Raw genomic sequence first — 17,132 nt, forward strand, 5'->3', positions numbered from 1 at the left:
TAGATACTGTACATGGAGTTTCCATTGTATTCCTAGCTTGTATTTGTAGCCTTGTTACACTGCATAATTTAAGAGTAAAAGCTCTTTATAAAAATGTATAGATAAATGTAGTTGAAATCGAAATTTCCTGAGTAATTTACGTCAGAATGTGAAATGTTAACATTTCTTTCACGAAAACATAATTTTTATGACCTTTTCAAAACTACATAAAATTGTTATAACCAACCTCAGATTTGTAGATATATAAATTGTAGGGAATTTATTGCAGTTTCAGATGGTGATGGAAACGATCCACCACCAAAATATATTTTGAACTCTCTTCTTTTACAAACTATATTTCCCGCTACATAATAGTCGCTCAATACTATTTTATATACATGAAAATGAATCCTCAGAATCTCCATCTTTCTAAAAGTATAATATAAGTCTCAGCTTGAACTGTACTCGCCATTAATAGTTACGGCAGCAGGAACAATGACCGCGACGCGTTTTGCGCCTTTGTTTGTGTTATGTTTATTGGATCTGAGGATTGTATAGCTGTTAAGTTATGTACCGCAATAGTTTCATTATACAGAAGTACTATTTACCTATTGTGTACTACTCTCAAACGTTGTCAATAAAAAAATCAGTGGTTCTAAACAACAACAAAAACCATTATACTCCTTATTATACTTATCGTAAATTAAAAAAATATAATTTTTAGTAACTTCTTGTGAATTTCCGTGAAACTACTACATAATCTATTTGTAGAATGCATTTTTCTGCACAGTTTGACATGTCTAACGTATTCATATGACTTTTGGTTCTCGAGATATAAGCTATTTTGTGCGTGGCGGCCCCCCGGGCGGCTCCCCCAACTTCACCCCCTCCCCCCCATGTTATTAACCACCTAGAAATGCGACAACATCGATTTTCTTCATCTACTAGGTACCCATAGCAACAATCAAAAGTCAAATTTCGTTACACTTTTATGTATGCTCAAACCTCCTCAGCGCCTGGACTATATGGCTCAATCAAAAGTCTCAGGTTCTGCGCATTATTTTACCTTGCACAATTAGCTGGATAGTCATCTCGTCTTGACCGTAAGCATTGCTAGCCAGACATGTGAGAACACCTGTGTCGTGACGGTAAGCTTGAGCGATCCCGAGCTCTGACATGAAACCATCATCCAAAACCTGCTCCCGGATTGAGTATCTGAAATTAAAAATCAAATTAAAAAGTGACTGAGCTTGTTTGTTAACCATATTGATTAAGAGATAATTCAATCCATTCTATTTGTTTCTAAAATTATAATATGTCCTGTTTTCCATTGTAAAAAAAAATATTGTTCCAAATTATTATTTGAAATTTCACATAATTTTAGCTTGGAAGAAAGGAGAGTTATACGTATATGTATATTGTCACAAGATTTTATGACTTTTGGTCCTTTACTCAAGGCCTTGAAAAATCTAAAGGGGAACTTTGCGAACTAAATATTCGTTGGTCTTCATGTAATAGTAAAAAAAAAAACACTTTTTAAAATTGGATTAGCTATCCTCCTAAGCCCTATTAATTTTACAATGTAACACAGCAGATTGAAGTAAAAAAAATATATTTTGTAAAATTTAGTAATATGTTTATTTATTTGGAGATATTTCAAAATATGCTTTTTAATGCACAGTGATTTAAAACAGTTTTTTCCTCAATTACCTTCCAAGGACAAACTTTTAACTGTGTCCATTACTCTATGCAAAGCACAGGTAAATAAGGTACCAAATATTTGTTGTTGTTTTTTGTTAAAAAAAAGTTAATCACACTTATAAAAGTGACAAAGGGATTTGACATATTTCCAAACCTCGAGTCAAGATCTTCAGACAGCCGTTGACCTCCTGATTTCCAAATGATCTCCAGAGGGTTGTCCCCCTGAACTGTGCATTGTAGATGGGCTTGATCACCTTTTTCAACTTGCACCTGTTTTGACTTTTGGAGAAAATTAGCTGGAGCTATAAGAAAGAAAAAAAATCACTTCAGAATTCAGATTAATAGTGCCACTGATTAGTTTTGCATAGACAAATAGAATGAATGTAGACCATCAGCAGTGCTGCGGTTAGCATATGTTCTGGCAAACTAACAATAACCATAGACAAATAGAATGAATATAGACTGTCAAAAGAAGCTTCCAGCGCCCACTGCTAGGAGTGCCGTGTAGTTACGGCGCACACCGCTGCAGCGTCTGCTGGTAGCATGGGCTCCTGCGCTCCTTGCCTGCAGCGGTGTGCGCCGTAACTACACGGCACTCCTAGCAGTGGGCGCTGGAAGCTTCCTTTGACAGTCTATATTCATTCTATTTGTCTATGGTTATTGTTAGTTTGACATATTATTGTGCAACCAAGAAATCTAGAATCTTTTTATCCCGATCCCCTCTGTATTTTTTTTGTAAGGACCTTATTAAAAATGTTATAATGAAGGACAAAGTATAAAGTTGATGTACCTGGGTGGAATAGTAGGCCTACTACCTGGGGGTAGTATCTCTTAAGAACAAAGTAACGGATTTATTGCAAACAAATTAAAATATAAATTACGTAATCAATATAAGGAGTAAGTTACAGACTTAATGGTGATACCAAACAAAAATTTGTTCAAGTACCAACAAACAACCAAAGCTTAACGTCAAAACTAACAGAAATATACTTTTAAAGTAATGCTGACAGACAACCTACTGTAGAACAAAATTTAAAACAAAATAAAACTGCCGGTACCATTTTATTTACTTCGCCACTACTGTTCCAGCCATGTTACCAACCTTATGTAACGATGAGAGACTCGTTATATAGTAGCCGATAACAGTGCTAGATTCAAACTATATCATCTGGTTATAACTTGAGCTTGGTGGAGAACTTTACAAACAAGCTTTGCATTTAGATGACACAATTGATGATGCATTTCTACTTACCATTAACTTTTAGAAATATGACTTTGCTAACTCCAGTGCCAATCTCATTCTTAGCTTCACACAAGTAATGGCCTTCACTGTCTTTGTTTATTTTCTGAAACTCCAAAGATCCGTTGCTGTAATAGTTGATGTTCACACTTCCGTAGTTGTAGTGAATGTCTTTGTACTCTCCTGGATGTTCTCCTGGAATAAACAACAACACATGTTTAGTGTTTAACCATAGTTTCTTTCCTCTAATAGACAAAACTGAGGCCGCAGTGAGACAAAAGTGCCAACACCGCTGTCTCGGCCAACTGAAATAGCTGTTGTACTAATTCATACTGGAGTGTCTGTGCAAGGTTTATGTTTACTTTTTGTTATAACTGTTATTAATATGGCAATTTGCTGGCCGGTGAGACGTTGCCTCATACAAATACCGCTCATACCAGTTTAACATCTATTCAAAATTTAAGAATACAAACGAAAACAAGTTTGCAAATTTTTATTCTTATCCAGGACGTTTGTACAAATTTGTTCATCACTTTCACTTAGATTCCACCACCAAGGCAATAACTGACTATACCATATAACTCTGCCTAAACGGACTTTTGGTAAATTCTTTGAAATCTAAAAAAATCAGAAACATTAGCCAGATGCAAAGGCAAATCTCGCTCCCTAATTCAAGTTAGAGCTTCTGTGATGCTACTTAATCACTGTTGTGAAATCGATTTAACATATCTCATAATGTTCATGAAAGTCAATCATTCCCTATTACTCAGTCCTGCAATAACATATGACTGTTAGGAACCTGACTCCAATTTATTTCCAGGAGCATTCATCCACTGGTGTAAAATCAGTATAAAGCCAACTCCTTGAAAGGAACTGAAAGACAATCAGTTATTGAAGTCTCTACTAGACACAGTTGATGTTTTTGAGATGATAAGCAGACAGTAAATCCCATCAAAAGCACACAACATAAGTGCAGCTGTATTAACAATTGAACATGAAAAAAGTGTGTATTGTAAACTCTCCTTTGAGAGAACCTTATTGTTACAACTACACGACTAGACAAATCACACACCTACGGCCTTCTTCCAGTGTATGGTCGGAAGTGGGTATCCGTCAGCCTGGCAGTGTAACATCACGTCTTGGCCTGACGCTACGTTAGCATCTGTTGGCTCCACCGTCCAATGGGGTGGCACTGAAACACCATATATATACTAAGTAAGATACTAATAATAAATACTATGTAAGATAGGGACACAAACAGTAATACAGAACACATGGTTGTATTATGTGATTTGGTAGTTGTATTTTGTAGTTCCGAAACAATCAGGTCTTCTGATGTTGGTCCTTGTGCAAGAAACAATAACAAATTTACACTATGTTATTAATTAAAATAGAGTAGTGTTCTTGACAGAGTTTTCAAACAAGGAAGGTTCAAGTTGGGCAGATATGTCTTCCAGTTAACTCATCTGTTCGTTATCACAAATCAGGAAGTCCATTGGGCAAAAGGGTCTTAAAAATTATGTTAGCGACAGTGAAATATTCTAATTATGTGTATAGTGTAATTTGGTTAAATTTCTAGTACCATAATGAAATATTTTTCCTATTCGTTTATTTACTTTTGTTTATCCAAGGCCATTGGTATCTTTTATGTTATTGAAAGGCAATGACCCAAACCATATAACATACAAACTTTTTGTTTGCTAGCATCATTAAGCTATGGCCAAATAACAAATGGGTTCTTTATCCATAATCAAACATATCTTTGGTCAAACAAACAGCCTTACATTTGGATTTGAAGGTGAGCACTATAATCACTAGGCTACACAGAAGTGCGCCTGCTATCCCAACAATAATCCTTGGATGTAGGCCCTTGAACCCTTTTTTATTTTAAACTTAGGTCTAACATGTTTACTAAAAGGGGCAATCCACCGCCTTAACATTCATAAAAAACAACAAACATTACATGTCAGACTTCAGTTGTATCTTTACAGTACATAATTTAACTAAATGTAGAGGGAAGAAGATGTTCAAATGTTGTTTACCATTAACAGTGACAGGTACAGTAAACTTCTCCGTGCCGGCCACATTGGAGGCTATACAGGTGTAGTTTCCTGTGTGTGCTGCCGTGACCCTCTCAATCACTAGGGAGCTTGAGTACTCATCCACTCTGTAAAAACAGTGTGTCAAATAAATAATGGAAATACACATTTCAAACATATTTTAAGTACTATGACAAAGCTATCATACAAAAGATCAAGCTTCATATGCTATCATACTTAATGCTATGAATTTACTTTAATCAGTGCTTTATTTATGTAAGTTGAAAACCTGAACTTAAACATTCTGGGGTATTTGACTTCTCTAACATCCTTATGTCCCCTACTCATAGAACATTGTGATGTATATTACATCAATCAGCTCAAAACTTCTCAGAACACTGTTCAACCGCCTTCCCATGCACATTGGCATTGGCATTTGTCTAAAACAATACTATAGCTGTACCAATATACCATAGGATACAAGCATCAAGAACAAGGAAATTATTTAAAGTTTTTACATCCCTAATCACTAGGACAGCAAAGTACTTGTGTGCATGTATTTCCCACCGAATATGAATACAAGGTGAATGTAGAACTGAGTGAGAATATCTGTGGAGCCTTTCACTAAAACTTGTTTCTTTAGCCCGTATATTAAAAGCCCAATCAAGGGTAGTTGAATCAATTTCAAACCATCAAAAAGTTACCGACTTTTCTCGGAACAAAACCCACAACCTTTAAAATCAATGTGAAAGAGTGAGTGTAGAATAGAGTGAGATTATCTGTATAGCTCTGTACTGGTTGCATCTGTTTTACTGTTGAGTTCAACTTACCTCCTCGTGCTCGCGCCAGACCCAAGTTCCCGAGCGCCTCCGTCACGATCCCATCGGAAGGTGATGGGGAGATCCCCTTCCAGGATTTGGCAGGATATTGCGGCTCTCATACCTTCCCGGAGGAGGTTCGTCATCGCCTGGATAGGCATGATCTTTGGAGGCACTGCAACATGCAACAAATGAGCGTTTTTTCAACTAACTGAGAAGAAGAAAAATTTGTACAGCTCTTGGAAATAATTGGATAAAAAAATTACTAAACATTAATTTAGGTTTAATTTTCATTAGAAGAAGGTTGTACTGAAGGTGTCGAAACAAGAGCAACAATTAAACTCTTTCATCTTCAACATAACTGGAAGGTGGTGCACTACGATGGTCAAAAAAATAAAGACGTTCATTTTCAGTATTCACAAAAACTTTCATTTTAAACGAATCAACTGAGCTCCCAACAATTGCTTTTCATACATTTACATTGTCAAACTTAATAACAAGTTGTATGTTGCTAAAAAGGTATATAACAAATAGAACACACTTACCGATCACTTGCACTTCCACGTCCCGGCGAGCGGAATTGCGTTGCCTGTTCATCGCCTGACAGGTGTAAGTGCCTGCGTCTGTATGTCTCTGGGCCTGCTCTACCACTAAAGTACCATTGGCATACACTCTCTGACGTCTGTTGACTGGCAGCACGTTGCCATCTGTAAGATATCAACATCTTAGAATGTTATGGTAGGTCAGGAGGTAGGTGTTTAGTAGTAGTATGATTTTTAGTTCTTGTGCGAGACTTGTCCATCAAGGGATTTCATGTGTGTACCATTTAGTATATTGAAGCGTTATGCGCCCAATGGCACAGAAAACGTACTACTATAACCCAATGCCAACCGCATGGTAAAAAGCAAAGTGTTTTGAGAGAGCTTTGCCTGTCAATCCGTAGGCAGCGCCACCAGCGTTGCCAGTACCTTGCTGGATGAGTTGTGTTGGATACTTTACGACACACTAGCAGCGGCAAATATACTCTGTACAAGGTAAGCAAAACACAGCCCATAGAATCTATAGCCTATATTTAATTTGGTAAGGGGATTCTTACGTCAAAATTGTGGGCGTCTAGCAATTCGTATAAAGATGGGAGAGGGCTCAAATTAAAGTTCTTTATTCCGTGACAGCGGGAAAAATACAGAAATTTCCATAAATTTAGCATACAATTTTATATACCGGTAACACAAAATATTGTCCATAGTAACAATGTCATTGGAATTAAAAAACAGCTGATTTTGTTTACTTTAATACAAGTGATCATGTTAAAGCCAGTACCCAATGTAGTAATAACATGAGATTTTTTGCCAGTTAGCTTTACTACAATGTATTTAATACCGTAAAAAAAAAAAAAAACCAGTAACAGGTATATAAAGTGTAATACAAAATTGAGACTTTTTGTAATGATTTATGTAATGTTAAAATCTAACTTTTTTTATGAAATATTTTACATTATGAAAACATGCATTGTAAAACACATGATTTGTTTGATTTTAACTTGAACGAAATGAGAAACACTGCATCAGCTGAGCTGATCGTTAGTCGTAGTATATCTTTAAGTGCTGCCCACTTATTTTCAAGCAAAAACGTATTACGCCCCTAATAAAAGTAAACTGTTTTGTGTTGTTTGGTTGGAATACATGTTGAGGAATCTTTTTTGAGGTAACCCATCAATGTTTGCAATAATTAAAAATTACACTAAACTTTCCATTTTCATGAGCAATTGATCATCCGTAAGGTAACATTACAAATTAAAGCTTTTAGTTTGTAAAGCAGTAAAGTGTAAACAGCTGATCCACTAATGAGGACGTGAGTCCAAGCTTTAATTTGCTTCTCGTTAACGAGGCCTGTGAACCAAGTGGCAAACATGCAGCGGTTCAATGCTGAATGCGGGCAGGAGCAAGAACATTCAGTGAATGCAGAAGTAACAAGTGTTTATAATTTGTAGCAGCTCAGCTTTGTGCATTCAACTGAATAACTTTTCATCTGGAAAAGCAATTAGTGTTTATATTTGGTTCATTTGCAAGCAAAATTTATCAAGAAAATGTATAATGGATTCAAAATTTTGGCTAGAAAAATGCAAGATGAATAAATTATTTGTATGCATCACAAGGATTGATTTATATGTGTAGGATGCTCGTGTAATATCTAGATTAATTTATGTTCCGGTGTTTACTGTATATTACTCTTCCATTTACCTGTATATACTTGACTCAATAAGGGTTTTCTCTGTAACATCACTTTCCGATTTATAGCTCTTAATAAAACATCTTGGTGGAATCAGAATTTGATTATTTTTTTTTTCGTAAATAAATGGCTGTTCTTTATGTGGAAAATTTGGTACTATTATCCATATAGAGGGATTTATTTACGTTTTAATCTGTAAGAGAACAAAGTTGATTTATCAGCTTACCTTGCTCCCAACTGATTGACTCTATGGGGTATCCTGCTACTGGACATTTGATGATCAAGTCACTTCCAGCCACGGCTGTTATCTTTGGCATCTCCCGGATGTATGGCAAACCTGAGGATAAATCAGAAAATTGGAGGTTGCTTTTAGAATCTGATAAAGGCAAGAGCTGAAAGGTTGTTCACTAAAATACTAATTCTTTCAGAGTACCCTTTTAGGTGTTATGAGCCTTTACAACATTCTTTGTGCATTCATCAAGAATTACAATAGTGTATTGAGTAAATTAAAGTACATTTTAATTTACAAAATGTTTATAAAATTCCTTAAGGGAGTAGAAGGGTCTTGACTCTTAACTTGGTATGGTAAAATAAACTCTGAAAAATCAAAACTTAGTTGAATAATGTTTTATCTTATAGTGTGTGCGAATATGTAAAGCATATTTCAAATTTTTCTCACCCCATAAAATTGCACAGTTAAAAAATTGGGATTGAAGCAGAGAACAGTGTTTTACAGATAGGTACACACTTAGTCAGTTGCTCAATTAACCTAAGTGCTTTCCATTATGAAACTTGCTGCAACTTTAACTTGGAATGTCTAATTGGTAATGTGTATAACCCTACATAAATAAAAAAATATTAGTACAAAATTATGAACAAATATTTAAGGACCAGTCAAAATTGAAGTCCCAACTGTCCTGATTGTTTGCTCATAAACAAAACGTGTAAAATGTGAGTTTATTTCTGTGGAATAGTATTCTCAAAAACTTTGCCAATTTTTTAGCTAGATCAAATGTTTGTATTGAAAAACTATATAATTATACACATTTTTCGCTGATAAGTTTGGTAGCCTCTTTTTAATACTTTTTTAATCCATTAAATACTATACTTATATGGTATATATATATATTACTTATACTAAGTATATATAAGGTATATTACTTATAAGGATGGCTGAATAAACTATATTTGATTAGGCAGTTTGAAATTTTACGGTACTTTTAAACCTTCACACTTGTTTCTAAATGTCAATACAAAAACTTGTATTCACCATCACCCAAATTTCAAAGTTTAAAACTATGATAGCTTATAAAGTTTTATCAACACTTAAAAGATTGCTATGAAAGCTACTTCAAAGTATACTTTTATGCTTCTCCGCTTAGATGGTAACAAGTGAATTATGATGCAGTTAAACCATCTAAGAATAAACTACATAACAGTGCTTCAAATGTAATGTCCCCAACTTTTATAAGAGCGCTAGTTTAGAACACACTAAGGCAATCAAGTTTTGTTAGTATAATAAAATAATAGCAAGAACACTGAGTAGCTGGGTGGGATATAAAGTTTATTATCCCGCCAATATTTTAGGGCGTCATGATGGGCTTGCCTATAAAACTTTTACAGCCTTATGCAGTCTTCAACTTTCTTTCCCTTGAAAGGGAGATATGAAAACAGTTTTATAGTTGAATTAGTGTAATATTGTACGATAAATATGTTTAATTATTATTAGAGAGTTAATTTTTAATGGGACTACCAGTATAAAAGTATATTATGACAAGGTTATTGAATGGTTTTATGGCTTAATAATGTGAATATGACTTATTAATTCTAATAAAGAATGTTTTATGTTAGTGTGCCAAAAGTATGACTATAATACTATTTCAGGGTTGGAGAAGAAATTTATCATTGTTTTAGCAGCAAAAAATTATTTGGTTTTAGGCTATTAACCACAATAAGAAATTAGTAAATTTCATAACAAGAGTAGAAATAGAGTTATAAAATTTTATTTGAGACCATGTTTGAAGTGCGAGATTTATCGAGCACTTAAAATGGTCGAGAATATGTATAGATTTCACTTGTGTTTTGAACGTTACTTTTCGCTACACTACAAAGACTAATTTAATTTAATTTTATTTTTTTAAAATCTAATTATCAATTCTGTTTTAATTTTTTTAATTAAAACAGATATTTGATATTTCTTTATTACAGTTAGGAATATTACAAAACTCAGATAACTTTTAAATAGTCAAATTAATTAATTTATAATGCTAATAGAAAGTTATGAAATCAAATTCCCTTCCAATCTTACATGTTATTAAAAAATTCACATAAAAGATTTAACATACCATAAACGTTAATCTTGGCACTGTGGGACACTGAAGCGACACTGTTGCGGGCTGTGCAAGTGTACTCTCCTCCGTCTTCCTGTTTGAGATGGGAGATGTTTACGTGACTGATCACGTCATCATGTATGGTCACGTACTGGCCTACAAGGTACCTGGTACAACCACAATACAGTAAATACATGTACATAGTGCATACATGTACAGGGCAGGGATTCTTTTGTTTTGACAAAACATCACAGTATTTTATATATTACTTGCATCCCACTCAAATGATTATGAACTCTCACTGTGTTAGTTTTAAGACCCGCAGGTTAGGAGCCCTGATTGAACTGTGGGTCCAGCTATATCCAATCCTTAAAAGCAAACACTCACAGAAAGAGAGTCATCCTATAAAGGAGCTGCATACTTTATGTTGCTCTCACCTACCTTAAGCAAAAGAACCGCAATCCAAATCAGCTTCATAAAAAAAAACATACTCACGGAGATCCTCTGCTGGAAAAATCCGTCTACACCGAAATAGAATTCATTCAAACATGACTTGCAGGTGAAACGTTTGTAAAATGTTACAAATTGTAAACATACCTCAATGCTTGTACTGTTCTCGTTGAGCATGTCAATCAAGAATGTTGCATATTAAGTATAGTTTTGTGGCTACATTAATGATATTACCTGCTGTTTTCAGGGATAGGAAACCCATCCAGAGTCCAGACAAACTGAGGCGGAGGATTGCCAGTGGCCACACACTTGAGAGATACAGCAGGCCCAGGCTGCAGAGTCTGTTCAGAGAACCAGTACACCAGCTCTGGACTGGCATCTGTCAAACAAGGTCAAGTGAGATAGAATACTTGGAAAGGAAATTGTTGGTGAAATCGTAGCCTTTAGAGCAAGAAGGATGTCATCTTTATTGAACACTAATCCTTCACCCAAAACCTAGACTACCCAACCTGGGTGGTCGGCATCATACATATAATCCATTCATTCAAAGTCAAAATAATCGTGTAACTTCCTACGTTGTTTGCAGCATGTTTGAAACCACACTTCAAAGACTCTTACCTCCCAGATGAAGTTCAGCCGTAGCTTGTGCCATGTCCCAGTCATTGCTGACAAGGCACTGGTACATCCCATGGTCCTCCTTTGTTAGTGTTGACACCACCAGTCTCTCTCCCAGTGGTGGTGGACCTGTCAGAACCTGCACGCGGCCGTCTGTAGCTAGAGGCCGGCCGTCTCTGTACCATGCAACCCTAGACACTGGAGAACCCCCGGAGATACACTGGAACTCTGCTGGCTTGCCTACATCCACTACTTGCGACTGGGGCTGGATATGAGCTGTCAGGGGAGCTGCAATGAGACAGTGTTTTATTTTTGTTGGGCTTTATTTGTGTGTTCTTCAAAGCCATTGGAATTTAATTACAAACAATAATGGCTTCCCTATTTTCTGTGGCTGGCTTTACTTAAACCAGTTAGTCTAGCTGGGCCAAGGTCTATTTGCATCTTAGTATGATTTACATATGTTCATATAAAGAATTGTCGAAATACTGCTGATATTTATTAAGTATTTAGCTTATTTAAGCTAAATATTATATTTTAACAACTTAACCCTTTAAATTTCAAAGAACCATGAGTTGCACAGCAAATCCTTTGATTTTAAATAAATAGATTGGGTTTACAGATTTTTTGTGCAGTAGACTTTTGTGTGGATGTTAAGGCGAATTCTTTTCCCTATGAAGTAGCTGGAGGAAGATTGAGTGTTCACATCTGGTCTAAATGTAGTCTAGAGAGTAAAGCAACTCATGTGGAGTTCGACAAAGTTAAGTTGGAAAAGTCCTCCTGAAGTAAACAGTGAACAGCTCAGAAAGTTGATAAGATGTTTTATTAGATGTATCTCAGATCAGACGTTTATCATACTGTGTGGATACACCAACATGTTTTATAAATATTTTGTTCATGTGAGCAAGGGGAAAATACAATGAATTAAGCATGATTCAATAAATGAATAATCCCTGATGCTTGCAGGGTTAAGATTGTGTTGTAAATATTTTCAATGTTACCTGTAACAGTGAGCGTGACCTGTACGGTTTCTTCTCCTGCAGAGTTGTTGACCCAACAAAGATACTTGCCGCGGTCATCCAGCCGCACCTTGGATATCCTCAGTAGTCCCGCAGCCAACAGTGACACTCGGTCCCCCAGTGGTACAGGGGACAACTGTTCTCGCTCCTCCCGGAACCATCTATATATATGGGGGGAAAAGGTAAAGTATCAAAGTATAGCTATTGACTCCTCAGTTACACCATCTCTGATGATTTACGGTGGTATCAACATGTTGATCAGCTTTCAACAAGACTAACCGCTGTAAGATGGTCCACAGACAAAAGAGATGTTCTACTGAAAGTGTACTTTGGATGCTTCCACAGCTTAATAACACACATTTACATTTACTCAAAAGGCCGGTAAACTCTATTGATGAGTATCTAAACCCATGAAGATAGGCTTATCCATTGACGACCACGGTGCAGAGGCGCTTCTAGTGGGAGAAGTAAAAGTATCAAGTCTAGTAGAGAATTTTTTTTTTTTCTTTTGTTCTAGGACGCTAGGCACGAGCCTGGGATTGTTTTTCACATTACTTCAGGCTAGACCTAGGGGTTGCGGCACTATCACTTAGATAAAATCCATTGGTGACTTGGCGGGGATCGAACCCGGGACCTCAGGGACTGAAGTCCCGCGCTCTAACCACTACGCCAGCTCGCTCCCTTGGTCTAGTAGAGATGGAAGTAAAATTACTGTGGTTCATAAAAATAGTTGTAAACTAAGACATACGGTATATTGAATTCCTTGTTTACGATATACACATTAAGGATATCTGAATGATATGAACTTTTATGTAAAAATGAGGCGTCAGTCATACTTTCCTTCACACACAAACTACTGGTAAAAATGAAGTGAGATTTCATACAAATATTACTGCAAATTTTGATTTGACAGATAACTGATTTCTGTTACTAGACAAAAGAACTAACAAGTAAAACTCATGCGGCAATGTTATAGTATTTAATTTCTAAAATGCATTCTTGGGTTTGTAATTTTTAAATAACCAACTAATAAAATATAACAAGCAGTTAGCCTAGTTATAAAGGAGCAATCGGCAGAGGACAGTACCATATGTATATATAAAAAAAATAGATAAGCAGTATCAGATGTATATCTGAGTTGCATATATTTTGAACCTTTATTTTACAACATTAGTAATTTGATTCTGGAGTGCATCCATTTTGATCAACTAATATTTTTTAATATGTTAAATCATGTATTTTTCCCAGAAACCATCCTTCTCTTTTTCCTATTCGTCAACCTTAATTTTGATTCATTTTTTATCATTCTTAAAATCCTAAAGTGTTTTGTGTGAATCTCACATTTCTTATTTTGATCCTAAAACTCATTTTACGCTTGTTTTATATAACTACGCTTACAAAAAAAGGCTTTACTGTTTCTATCTTTAGAAGCTCCGATTGAGTGACAATAAAAAACAATATGGTTCTATCGTCGAATAAGCACCACCAAATTAGTTTAAGGTATAATATTTCATTGCCAATCTTTAAGAAGACAAATTCAAGCAAGTTTGAAGTGTTTCCAAGGGCCAATACCTGTAAGTAGGCACTGGGAACCCCTGAGCGACGCAAGCCAATGTAACGTCATCTCCTATCTTGGCAATCTTCCTGCTGTGTTTTTCAACAGTTATCCTTGGCTGAACGTTCCCCTTTGGCTCTGAAACAGCATTGGATGAATGATAAATAAAATCAAATCATTCTCTATTTTGTAGTTTCATTAAGAATAATACAATGGCGTCAAGGATCATCAAGGATACAGAAACATCGATTAAAATAATCTTGATTTTGTATCGATGAACTCATTACAATTCCGTTTTAGATCAATTTCTTCCTTATAATGATGTTTGGCAGGTGAAAAGATTTTTATGGGCCTATATGATGAAAACTGATTTTTATTAGGTTTTTCATTCGTGTATTCTTTATCGCTTAAGACGCCCATCGATATTGAAATAAATATGGTTTCGTACACTATGTTTTTCAACGAGCTAATAACAGTACATGAAGTTAATTTGTCTTCAGGAGATACTTTACTAATTAGTAATGATGAATTAGAGGTGAAAAGTCCTCAACAGATTTACTACCGGCCGTCACACCTCTCTGTATGTATTAAAATACATGATATTATGCCAACTGGGCTTGGTGGTGAAAGTGTTAAAACATCAAGTAGATTATCTCGATTATCTCTTGAAAACAATGCACAAAAAATAAACTACGGTACCACCAAAACAGCCATGATTTTTTAGTCAACGTATTAACATGTAAACTAGGTAATAGGCACATCAATTCTATCTTTTAGATATTCTTTTTAGATAACATATTTACTATTACGTCATTTTTAACCGACTTCCCCACTACCAACAAAAGGAGGAGGTTCTCAATTTGTCTGTGGCGATGTTTTTTTTTTTCTATGTATGTTCACCAATTTCTCTGTGATTCTTTTACCGATCAGTGTGGTTCCACCACCAAAATAACCAGGAGAGTTTCTATTTGGTACCTTATATATCATGTTTAAGTATAATATTAGTTTCGGTGAAAAATTCTGAAAACCTTAAATATTCAACATTTATTTTGTTTACATTTGTGCAGATTGTTTACATTTGTGCAGAGAAGGCAATAAATAATAATAACATTCCTACAGCTGTTAGTTGAAACCATTTAAATGAAGCTACAGACAATTCTTCATGAAACAGTTGCTTCATATTGATCAATAAACTATTTCTTGCCATGGAGCCTAAATTAATTACATTGAGAAAAATGCTTTTTGTTTTGGTTACTGTTGTATTAAGTCTGTTCTTCTAGTCATATGATTTATTTGTGTTTAAATATCTTATGTTGACAGATGATTTTTGTAAACATGTTTTTGTAAACATTGGTTTAGTTTTGAAATAGAGTTTGTTGAAACAAGATGTGTGTTTAATATTCTTGGATTAGAAATAGAACAGTTACTATAGAAAATGTATTTTAACGTTTGACCTGATTTGTGTATACAGTAATTCTGTTTTTAGTATTGAATATTCTGACTTACTAAAACATATATGTTTCAGTGAATAGCTGTATGATATCGACAAATAAAGGTGTATTGTGAAAACCAAAGCATTCGTAAAACAGGTCTAAATATAAATTTAATGCAATTATTCCTCACACGGTCTAAGAAGTGTGACAGTGAATAATCGTCAATTGTCTTAAAAGTGTTAAATATTTTAATTACTAAACATGCATTTGCAGATGTGGAATGTTTATTAATATTCTCTACCCAGTTACTATTATCATATCAATACTATTATGCCTGCTTCGGAAAGTCCTAGGGGAAGATGATTTGCAATTTCGACTAGGCTATATCTTGATCAAACAAAACCCCCTACATGACTTACACTACTTTTAGCTGAACCAATCTTTCATATAATATTTTCCAAAGGTACTATACGTGTTAACGACCAATTTTCCACTTTTGATAGATTGTTTAGTGCTGGTAGCTGAGGAATAACTTTCACATTGTTCCAAAAGGCTTGAGACGTTACTGTATTTCTTTTTATAATGTAGAATTACACCGATTGCAGGAAACGATGATGTCTGACAATTCAATGTATCTAGAAAAGACAATTAGTTTTTCATCAGGCCTAATGTAATGGACAACTCTTTCTTTCTTAAGGAATATCTAAAAATGTTTATTTTCATAACCAATGATTATGTAACCTGAACAGGTGACTCAAGCAGTTTTAAAATAATTATTGTTCTGTGGAACTTTTGATTGTTTCAAACAGTTTTGCTTATCAAAAAACCTCAAGTGATTGATATATAAAAAATTATACAGTCACTAAAAATCATGAAATAATTTCTTTTTGTAAAAAAATACAACCGACTTCAAACGCTCTAAAAAGAATGAAATAATTTCAATAAAGTAAACTTTTGTATTAGGCAAGCTCACGTATTTCAAGTCGGCGCGGCTCGAACTGCAAATATGATTGAAATTAAATATTGTGTGTGTATTTTGAAAATCAATAAATTGTAGCTGGATAACATAAATATATAAAAAACATAATGAACTGTTTTGTTTATATATTAAAGGAAATATTTTCTTGTATTTCATGTTTACTTCAGAATAAATGCATTATGAAAATAAAACACACAAATGTTCTATATGAATAGGAAAATAATTTAGTTTGATATTATGATAGGGAAAAGAAGCTAGTTTAGTATTAAAACGTTACTTTTCAAAGTTAGAAACATTTAAATGCGTTATAATCTTTTTAAAGATACTCGTTGATACCACTATAATGCCGATCTCTGATTACGGTAATAAAATAACACTTAACGCATAACTATGAAAAGCACATGCAGATTAACACCTTTAGTTATAGATAGTCACCTGCAATATGGACACCCTCTTTCAATTTTGTATCAAAAATCATCATAGAGCCGCGCCGACTTAAAATACGTGAGCTTGCCTAATACAAAAGTTTACTTTATTGAAATTATTTCATTCTTTTTAGAGCGTTTGAAGTCGGTTGTATTTTTTTACAAAAAGAAATTATTTCTCCAAACATACTCCAAACTTAATTAATGACATTTACAAGTCTATTTTTGAAAATTGAAACTTAATAATTAATTTACATTCGAAAGCCTGTAACCTAAATTAAAACAGTTGTACTGTAAAACTGAATTCAAATTGAGTTTTTATT

General features: G+C 34.6%; 1 protein-coding gene across 4 annotated transcripts in view; it reads right to left on the reverse strand.

The window, feature by feature from the left end:
- LOC128996372 (cell adhesion molecule Dscam2) overlaps nt 1-17,132 on the reverse strand; it is a 190,050-nt gene that overhangs the window by 28,690 nt on the left and 144,228 nt on the right. For all 4 annotated transcript variants that reach the window (XM_054421668.1, XM_054421666.1, XM_054421667.1 and 1 more), the window contains exons 9-21: nt 13,990-14,110; nt 12,400-12,578; nt 11,405-11,689; nt 11,021-11,165; nt 10,352-10,503; nt 8,233-8,343; nt 6,323-6,484; nt 5,790-5,952; nt 4,963-5,087; nt 3,993-4,112; nt 2,933-3,115; nt 1,835-1,982; nt 1,046-1,194 (exon numbers count right to left, since the gene is read on the reverse strand). In XM_054421668.1, the coding sequence (XP_054277643.1) occupies nt 1,046-1,194; nt 1,835-1,982; nt 2,933-3,115; nt 3,993-4,112; nt 4,963-5,087; nt 5,790-5,952; nt 6,323-6,484; nt 8,233-8,343; nt 10,352-10,503; nt 11,021-11,165; nt 11,405-11,689; nt 12,400-12,578; nt 13,990-14,110 (2,043 nt within the window). The remainder of the gene's footprint in view (nt 1-1,045; nt 1,195-1,834; nt 1,983-2,932; nt 3,116-3,992; nt 4,113-4,962; nt 5,088-5,789; nt 5,953-6,322; nt 6,485-8,232; nt 8,344-10,351; nt 10,504-11,020; nt 11,166-11,404; nt 11,690-12,399; nt 12,579-13,989; nt 14,111-17,132) is intronic.

The sequence above is a fragment of the Macrosteles quadrilineatus genome, unplaced genomic scaffold, assembly GCF_028750875.1.
Source record: "Macrosteles quadrilineatus isolate MER2022 unplaced genomic scaffold, UCM_ALF_1.0 Scaffold_6__1_contigs__length_79288215, whole genome shotgun sequence".
Taxonomy (NCBI): domain Eukaryota; kingdom Metazoa; phylum Arthropoda; class Insecta; order Hemiptera; family Cicadellidae; genus Macrosteles; species Macrosteles quadrilineatus.